Source organism: Crassostrea angulata, chromosome 5, assembly GCF_025612915.1.
Source record: "Crassostrea angulata isolate pt1a10 chromosome 5, ASM2561291v2, whole genome shotgun sequence".
NCBI classification, from domain to species: Eukaryota; Metazoa; Mollusca; class Bivalvia; order Ostreida; family Ostreidae; genus Magallana; species Magallana angulata.
The window spans coordinates 37,467,588-37,478,134 of NC_069115.1; the positions used below are offsets into that span (position 1 = coordinate 37,467,588).

Consider the following 10,547-nt stretch of genomic DNA (forward strand, 5'->3'; position numbering starts at 1 on the left):
CCCATCCCAGGTACTGACGCCTATGTATTAGGGTGGTAATTTAATATCGGTGAATTTTTAAATTTAGAACGATATCAAATCTACAGAATACATGTACACAATGCCTCTATAAAGCTCTTTAAACACGAGTTCAATATCATGAATTATTAAAGCTGTTTTTGCACATATGAAAAAACAATCATATGAAAAACATGGAGGAGACACGTGTTCTTTGTAGATCTTTATAACCAATGTCTCAGAGGATGATCAGAAATCGGAAAATCTCATTCAAAACAGACTACTTGATTTTTTTTCAGCGGCAAGAAAGACAACTCATATCTGTGAGTTTTCCTTGGGTTTGACAAAAAAGTGGATTATTTCTCTTTAATTTTCAGGCGCCGTTAAAACAATTTTGACAACAGTTAAATTTTTAAAAGTACTACAGTCTTCTGAAATAATTATATGATACATGTATCAGTTTAATTTCCAAAGGATATACTGAGAATATGCACATAGTGTGCTGTCGTGTTTTAAAAATAGTTATTGCCCTAGAATCAACATAATTATCTTTGGAAACAGTTTGGTTAGCAGATCATGTAACATTAACACTTTTAGGTTTTATTTGCATTTCATCCAGTCCAACAGCTAAAATATGATTTTTCTGTATCTGCTGTTTCATTTAATTTTCTATGATGTGATAATTATGATTTATATAAAACGAATTTCAGTTTGTTTTTACGTGCGATAAATTAAAATCGGATACAGCAAAATAAATCGTAAGTGATACATCCTATTTTGATATACATGTATAATAATGAAAGGATGATAAATTCTAAATGTTGAATCAATATTTTGCTCACTAAATTAAAACCAAACAAGAAAATTTTCTTTGTCCTTTTGCGAAGTTTGACATAACCATCAGGACTTTTTCTTGCTTGTCAATATTTCTTATAATCTACCCCCCCCCCCCCCCAACTCCACGGCACTGTCTATGAAACAGTTATTAACACTTACCAATAAAAATAATTGACGATATCATCCTACCTTGAAGATGCCCACATGTACATGTACATTTCACAGGTGAAGGGATTGTTTCTACTTTCAGTAGTTTAGTGACAATTGCGCCAGACAAAATGCAACCTTATTAAAAAAGGAATGCATCATTTTATAATATTGCTTTGTAACCTACAGTGTACGAGGGGTTTGATACTGTAGAAATTTTTAACGATCAAATATTGATTTATTCAGAACACTCATCGAGTAATCAAGGGGTTTTGCTTCAATTCAAAACATATAATGTTACATGTGCAGAAGATTTATATAAATAAATCAAAGAAAAGCAAGATTTGCAAAAGAGAAACAGGGAAAATTAAACAATGATTTTTTTTTTGTTACGTAGGATGACCGACCAAATCAAATATTTTACTAATTAAAGTACACAATTTCATAAGAATTACATGTTTTTAAGATGTAATAAGTGTTCTAAATATTAGTGTGTTTATGTTTTTAAGATAATAATTACTAAACAATTTTTTTCTTACATGTGAAAATGCACAACATTCTACAACATAATTAAACTCATCGCAAATTTGATTTCCTTCACATTTGCCGCGCTTGCGGTTTTTATGTTAAATATTTTTCCACAGATCTACGAATTCTCGTGTCGCGTTAGAAAAAAAACCCCATTATTAATAATTTGCGAAAAACCTGTTATGGATTGCGTGTATTTTCATTCTTGATTCTCTTTTCTCCTCGTTATGTTTTTTAAAATATAAATATGGGAGCTATACATTGTACATTGCCCTTTCTGTGCTCTGCGTGATATCTGGAAGTTGAAAAAAAAACCATACCGAACTCTTAGACAGTCTTTCTTTTAGCATTGTAGCTTATACTGTATACATTGATCTGTATATTGCATATTGATCTGTATATTGTATACATTGATCGGTATACTGTATACATTGATCTGTCAAACACACTTATGTAATTATCTTACCTTATCAAAATTTCAACTTACATGATTGTAAAAAATAAGTAAAATTCACTATAAATCACTGTGAATTGGCTAATAGAAACAGCCAAATCGCCTCCCCTGGGACTAGGAGCTTGAGACATCATCATGATTACATGTAATTTCGTGCAGTCCGTGATTTTTCTAAAGAAGCTGTAGGTTTCGCTCAATCGATATAAAAAGGGTAATGAAGGTAGCGATCATTGCAGAAAAAATTAAAAAAAACCCGCTAATGTATTATGTATTTTTGCCAATGTCGGGCCCTTCATGTATACCGCATGAATCACCAAAGAAAGCATTTTATTGTTTAAATAATACTCGCAGACAAAAGATCCCTCCTTTAAAAAAAAAACATATCTAGCTAGACCACCTCCCCCTCTCCAAATTCGAAAAAAAATTCTGGATCTACGCATGTATATAATCACAGATGCATGTACACATGGGTGTCTTTAGTAAAGTGTCCGGACTGGATAACAAGAATAAAAATACATTTTTAGGATCTTTTTCAGTAAAAATTATAACATTGTACACGGATTCTGAAAAAGCAGATTTAAAAAGCCATGTGATGCAGTGATATGTTTAAATTAATGAAATTACAAATAGTATTTACCATTAAAAAACAGACGTGACCGAGTTTTTTCACTTTTGTATATTATCTCTTTTCTTCTTTTGTTATCAATTCATTATTTTTTTCATTTAAAAAAAAGCAATATTAAATACCTTATAGTCAAAGATTGTTTTCTCGAAAACAAACACGAATTGAAATTTCTCTTCAAAGTTTATTTCCAATAAAATCAAAAAAAAACCAAAAACAAACAAAAACAAAACTGCAATTTGTTTTCTCTGTAATCAAAATAAACAGTAATATTAAGTTCTCATAAATGTATCGACATGCATCAATTCTTCAGATGTGTTCGAATCTTCGAACGAATTCTCGATTTGGTCGTCTTCACCGATATCTGAATTCGAATCATCGAAAGCCGTGTCCTCCATCATATCATCAGAATAAAGACTCTTTACTCTTTTATTCATTTTTGCAATGAATCTTCTCTCCGATTCCGTATTATTGTCCACTTTCAATTTATTTTTTCTGGTCGATATCTCTTCGATTGTTTTTCGGTTTTCCGAGCCCGATTCTAAAACAGCACAATATTTGTGATCTTTCCTGAATGAATCTTCTCCGGTTAATTTTATCAAACGCCTGATATATAGAGTTGACTTTCTTAGAATTTCCAGCTTGCTCATCTTTTTACTGGTCCACTCCTCCGGTAATTTTTCCCTAAGAATTCTTAACATATCGTTGATAACTCGAACCCGCGCTTGCGTTCTCTTGCATTTCTTCGTGACATTATGCAAAAAAGCAAATGCGCAAATCGGCAAAGTTATTATGATATTGACACATAATTATGTTAATTGGTCGAAATGATCATCTGCATGAATGATTTTCGCAAATAGGTCGTGCTTACGTGTAAGAGCTCCATTATCAGATTATCACATTATAAATTTGCTTCATAAGACTTTTAGGATTAGGCGATGCCATTTCTAAGTGTGACAATATATAATAATGTGATAACAAATTCAATGTGTAAAATCTGATTTAAATTGGAAGAAAAAAGAAAGTGGACTTTTGAAAGAATAATGATATCAAGAAAAAAATCCAAAATAAGCTTTGGGAATCTCAAAAATGATCAAATTGAATGCACGGGCATATATACGTGTACATGTAAATGATTCATACGAAATTTGTGTATTAAATAATCCCAAACAATAAACATTATGCCATGGAACCATTAAACACTTGATGTTTATTTAATTCTGATTAAGTCTAAAATCAAAGAGAAGCCACTGGTGATCGAGGTCAATGACAATGGCATTTGTCAACACTTTTAAACAAACAAACTTTTGCCCAAATAACAATGACGTCAATTTTATTCCCATAGTGCTCGTATATTTCAAAAGTGCAATCTCTGTTAAATGGATGGAATATGAATTTGAAATGCCTTGCTTAAGGATCGCCACAATATTATTAGCCGTCATCAAAATGTATCATTTAAAAGGAAATAAGCATTGCATCTTGTTCGTCTACTGTGATCCCCATCATTAACAACAGTCATCTAACGTTTAACGTTATATACATGTATCTTTTTTTATCGAAAAAATCATCACATACAGTGTAATTAGCACAGGCAGCTGACGTTACTTTTTGTCATAATAAAAGTAAATATCCTAGGGTATTTATTTTCAATATGACGTTACATTTATTATTTTTGATATGACAAATATAACGTTTTCCTGTGTGTGGTTTGGGATATATATACGTCTATAACAAACGATACACCCCCCCCCCTTTTATTTCTAAACTTAAAATTTTATTGTAATTTATGGACGAAGCGTGTCTAACGCGAGAACTACATGTACATGTATGTCTTATCACGTAGATTTTACATGTTCTAGAAATTGATACATGTAAATTTACAAAACATCGATGTCAGATATTTATTATAATGATAACTTAATTAGAGGAAAAGGGATTTTAAAAAGCATACAGATGCGTGTAGAATTATTTGACCGTACAGCACTTGCAGTGTACACTCTACCAAAATGCTGCGATAAACTAAGTGACTGTTGTTCTTCGGTTAAAGAACTCTTCCGAACGATTATGATATAGAGTAACTTTAGGATACTGTATAAAAATATAAGGTTCCTTGGTACATATTTAATATGTTTGCATTTACAGATTTTAACAAATGGACTTAACAAAGCGTAAAAAAAAATAAGTTTATATACATGTACCCACTAACACATATTACATATATACTTCAATATTGACATCACTATTGAAAAGAAAGAGAAAAAATCCTCAGCGCTATCGCCAGATGGCAGAAACGGCCTGCGGGCACACCATGTGAATATTCAATATTATTTTTGATCAAGAAGACAGATTCTATTAAAGAACTATTGAAGGTAAATTGTGGTCCCGACTGCAGTTTACATGCATGCAGAGATCAATATTAAGTTTTATACCTACATGTCAAAAATAAACATGCACAAACCTGGCCAATTATTACCAAATTACCATTAGTGTAGATCAATTCTTAAGACAAATATTTACAAAACACAGTAGCCAAAAGCTTCGATTTTTTCGGAGTTCAGTTTTTCCTTTAACCCTAACAATGAGTGGTTACTTTGTCAATTTACACAGCATTTAAAATTCTATTTCAACAGTGGCGCTGAAAAACGCTGGGGCTTTTTAAAAGACCACTTTTTACGGATATGTGTTTATATATGGTGGATTGACAAGAAAAGTAACGTCCATTCATTTATAAGCTTGCAGTTTTCAGTTTTCATGTTTACGATCAAGTCGATACAATTCTTTTTTAAACGAGATAGATTCTTTTTTGTTTGACTTGATAACATTTCCTGCAGTGGGAAAAGAATGGTCTGTTTGTCCAGCCGTGTAGACTCGTCGGGATATTTTTGGAACTTTTGATAACCTTGGATATCGTTCGAGATAGATATAAAACTCATGGAACATTTTTTTTTCATTAAGGATTCGTTTTGAGGAATGCGTCTAATGGGACTGTATTCGAAATATACACAAAACGGTAAGCTATTGGGTTTTTTTTATTTCAGTATTTGTGATATTTTTTTTCTCCAGAACATGTTATTATGATAGCAAGTGTAAATACAATTAATCATAATTTATTAAAATGCTTAGATTAAAAAAGTAAAATTAGCATGATGAAAGCTGATCATTGCAGTCAAATGTTTTCAAACTTTGTAGATCTTTAAAAGGTTGGTAATGTTGGGGGGAAAGATGTACAACTTGTTTCAATACACCTTCTGAAACATTGCTCTTTTAAAATAATCACGGTTAGCGCAAATTTAGACAAGCGTCTTATATACGCTCTTATCGTCACAGAATATTGTCCATATTTTGTCAAACGTCTCGAATCGTCTGTGAAAGTATTGAATAATTTAATATGGTCATGAAAATATTACATTTACTTCATGTTCGATTATTTTTAATAATGAGTAACAACACAAGAAATACTGGTTTTTTTTAAGTTTCACTGTAGTCATTTCTACATTGATTTAGCTCCATTTGTTGAGTAGATCAGAAATTAATTGAAAACTGGGTTTCGTATCTAACGGCCCTTATGTATACACTCATCGATTTCTAGTTTTTCATTATTTGTTAAATTGAAGTGAAATCCTACTTTCATAGGTGGGGGTAAAGTACCTACAATTCCCGAGATTTAACAGCATTTGGAAGGGGTTTTAGAAACCATTCCTGACAAGATTTCTTCACGACTTTGTCAATAAATTCAAGAACTCTTGAAATATAATGAATTATATAAAATGTTTAATGAACAATTAAGAATGCCAATAAAAGAAAAAGTTAAATAGGCCAGGTTGTGTCAACGAATTAAACTGAACTATTCGAATCTTTACAATTAAAATCAATCAATGATCCGTAGTTTCGTTTAAATCTATCTTAAAGTTAGAGATCGATAATATAAAAGGTTCAATAAGGTTACACATTAGAAAGCCTAAGCAGACTATAGCTAGTAAAAAAAAAAATGTCGTTATAAAGTGCTAAATAGAGAATTATTATAGCTTTGAACTGCTTTGAATGATATTTTTATCTTCATTCATAAGACATCTGGATAAATGTTTACTAAAATGTTATGATATGCATGAATATTTGCATTAAATGAACCTGAGAACTACAACGTGCATTATATATTGATATTATAGTTGAGCAGATGTAAACTTGCTCAAAATAAAACATAGTTCTTTACATCTTCACGCGGAAGGATATGTGTTTAATTACGATCTTAATTTTATTGATGTTTGCTTGATATAGACTGAAGTTCTTCTTCATTTCATCTTTTTCGTCCAGCAAAGACTCAATTCGTTGAAATATTTTCGATTATCTTATCTTTCGAATTCAAAATCGTCGCGTGAAAACTGATGACCTAAAAATACCCTCTTAGCAGATTAATCCTTCTTCAAATAATCTGGAAAAGTGAAATCCTTTGAATTGAAATTCGTGGACTTTCTGATTTAAATATGCTCTGTGGTTTACACATATGGCAGATCAAAATATCATGCATGTTCTATTTTTTTTAAAAAGCATGATAAGACATGCACATGCATTTTCTAAGAGTCGTAGACCTGTTTTGTAAATTCTAAACAGTAAAAAAAAAATATTTTTTTTATTAGATCAGAGAATGTAATATCATATATCTTATTTTGTAAAATCTCTCAACTTCAAAAGGAAAATGTTATAAGTTTGTTATCATGGTTCCAGAGAGAGAGAGAGAGAGAGAGAGAGAGAGAGAGAGAGAGAGAGAGAGAGAGAGAGAGAGGATTTTATTGCTTATGACGATGTAGGAAGCATGGGGAATTTCTTGACGAATAAACAGGAGTAGGCTTATGCAAATCTTTTATTTTATTTTTGAATAACTCAACATTCGAAACATGAAAAGTAGATTTCGCTTATGGTGAGATTGGAAAACTTGATAAAGTGTTATATATATATACCAAGTATGGTTTAATGGAATATTATTTCAGCTGTCGTCGGGGATAGGATCTGATAGTCGCGATAAAATCAGTTGTCTCAAACACAATGAAAGCTTCTTGTTCTGCGTAATGACAGATCTTATCAATTCTAATTCATTGTGGAAAAAACATAATTATAAATCTACTACGTCTCTCTATTTCTCTTTTTATCTTATCGCAAAGTTCTCTCTCTCTCTCTCTCTCTCTCTCTCTCTCTCTCTCTCTCTCTCTCTCTCTCTCAAAGAAGCCGAGGAATTCTTAATATATGCGAAGTTGCTGTTAAAACCGATTTCATTTTATGAACATGTATAAGTGTTCTCATTCCAAAATATATTAAAAAAGAAAGAAATGCCCCGAAGTAACAAAACATGGCTTTTAACAACAGAAAGCAATCGCAGACTGGGAGATAATAACTTCTGACTCAAACGCGATACAAATCTGAATTAAAGGCACCCATGAAAGGAGTATTACTTTTATCTGAAAAGGATAAAAAACGTAAATGTTTTATTAAAGTATGTTTGAGTTAAAATGCAATGGGAATATCCTCTGTTCTACAGAGGCAATACGCTCTATAGGTTTGTAATGTTTAAACAAGTTGTTTAATTTATCGAGGTAGTGTTATATTCAAAGATTGAGTAGTAGGTCTAGTCCATATAAAGAATATTTTGAACCTTTACAGAATAGAGGTTTGGGAGAGAAGCATGGGTTCAAAACACTGGATGTCTTTGACATGTTGGAACTGAAAAAAGAAACCCCACTAATATCAACGACAGAAGATTGGAGTTTTTGGTTATAGTACCGGTTAAAAGGTAATGGTTTGTTCTGAACAATTATGAGATTTATCCTTTAAATACGTTATAATTTACTTAGCTTTGATGCTTGTATAATCGAAAAAAGTCAGATTTCGAGGGAAGAGGCAAAAACATTACGCCATTTTTGGGGTGTTTTTTTTTTTTTTTTTTTTTTTTATCATTTTAAGACATTATTTTACGAATTACAATGTATAAATACAGGTTTGTTCTCGAACAATATATGTATCTAATTTCAGAAATATTTTCAAAAAATAAAAAATAAATAATAAAAAGAAGAAATTGATTTACTCGCATACACTCGATCTGTAAATGTATTGAGCTCTTTAATGCAATTAGAATGTAGCTCTTGTTTTATTACTTTTAGGTCGGCTTAAGAGACCTGAAAATGCCTTCTAAATCTAATGAGCGATTTCTTCGAGCGGATAGGAGAAACCAGATAGAAAAAGGCAGATTGGAGAAAGTGCTAAAACTGTACGAAAAAGAGAAGTTGCACAAAGCCCTGGAAATCGACCGTGAAAAGAAAGAATTCGTCAAATCGTTCAGCAGTGTGCGGCGAACCTCAGGGGTTAGCGACCAAGGTGTGGCCCCCACAGGTAAAAGTGACAATGATTACCTCAGCGCTCCGGTGTATCGAATGGGCATACGTCTAAGCGAGCGCCGCTTAATGGGTTGGCGCGCTCAAGAAAAAGAAGAGATTAAGCGGAGATTAAGATCAGCTCGATCTTCTAGTCATCGCTCGTTGAGCGGCGAATATCGTCGACAAGAGTCTCACCAAGACAATGAGATTCCGGACTACGACGAAAATGGTAACATCGACGATGTGTTCTCTGAGAATGAATCGGTACAAGAATTGGAGTTTGATCCTAAGCGTTTGACCAGATGTATAATGGAGAGCTATAAATCGTTGTTTTCTCAGAAGGACTTTAAGCTAGATAAGGAGAACGTCAAACGGATTCGTTCGGCGAAGTTTTGTCGCTCGATAAGTGACATTGAGATTGACGGTCAAGAGCGCCCACCGAAACAAAGGCCACAAACTGCGGTCTCATCCGCGAGGAGGAATCGAGGACTCTCCCTCCCCTTACCCCAGAGACCTTCTACTGCAGTTACTTATGGATCAACAAAGAACAATTTAGACAACGGATCAACGATATTGAAATCACCACGCTCAAAGTTCAATAATTACCTTTCAAGTAGCGATATCGATTCGGAAGGAACAGATGACGTAGATAGCATGGACCTTTCTTCTTCTCAAAGTGAAACAAATATGAAACACTCTTCTAAACAAACAAAAGACAACATGATGAATGGAATGAAAGAGGAAGGTCTCTCTGAAAACGGTTCTGCTGTGCAAACTCATAGAAAGCACCAGCATCGAGTTTCTATATCTCGATTAAACGATCGATCGAATGCGGAGCCAATTCCAGAGGATGGCATTCTGACCACCACGTATAAAAACAAAACCAGAAGAGCGTCGGAATCGAGCATCGCGGAAAAACCTTCAAGATGCAAGTCGGCAAAGAACAGGAGAAACTCGGCGACCGTTTCGATGCAGTCTATTCACGAGAATGGCGAAGTAACAAATATCAGTAATTCTGAAATTAACACCAGTGATTCGGAGTCAGATATTTCGTTCCCGCGTCGGCCACGAATGTCGACCACATCGAGGCAGCGTCACTCAAGCGGAAGTACTATGACGTCAGATAGCCGAGATTTCCTAGAGAGCAGCGTGTTTAGTAGTATGAGTGATTTAAGTCTAGATTCAAATGGACAACGAAAGCCAAGCAAGTGGAGGGAGTTCGTCTGCGCGGAAAAGGCTCAAATTCCTCCTCCTAAAAATGTGGTCTCAGTTACAACTGTGTTAAGAGCCGCTCTTGCGTTCTCCAAAACTGCAAGAAAGCGAGCTCTAACCCAACTTGTTCAGGAACAGAATACCGATGCTGGTGAAATAATTCGCCAGGAAAGACTCAGAAGGCTTGACTCGAAGAATAATATTCTTGCAGCCATATCCAAAAATTTCGCGATCAGTATTAACAATATGAATCAAGGAAAATCTACAGAAATGTAATGATAGTATTTTCATTTTTCGCAACCTTTTAAAAACGAATCAAAGATTATTTTGTATCACATTTTGAGTATGCAGTTGTTTGAATATATCATATTCTATGAAAAAAATGAAA

General features: G+C 33.3%; 1 protein-coding gene across 1 annotated transcript; it reads left to right on the forward strand.

The window, feature by feature from the left end:
- The first annotated feature begins 5,202 nt into the window (after positions 1 to 5,202).
- On the forward strand, positions 5,203 to 10,547 carry LOC128184088 (uncharacterized). Its single transcript, XM_052853412.1, has 3 exons — positions 5,203 to 5,595; positions 8,238 to 8,367; positions 8,735 to 10,547. The coding sequence occupies exon 3, from the start codon at positions 8,756 to 8,758 to the stop codon at positions 10,433 to 10,435; it is 1,680 nt and encodes a 559-aa protein (XP_052709372.1). The 5' UTR covers positions 5,203 to 5,595; positions 8,238 to 8,367; positions 8,735 to 8,755; the 3' UTR covers positions 10,436 to 10,547.

Coding starts and splice junctions, on each gene's coding strand:
- LOC128184088 (XM_052853412.1), top strand. CDS start 8,756: ATGCCTTCTAAATCTAATGAGCGATTTCTTCGAGCGGATAGGAGAAAC.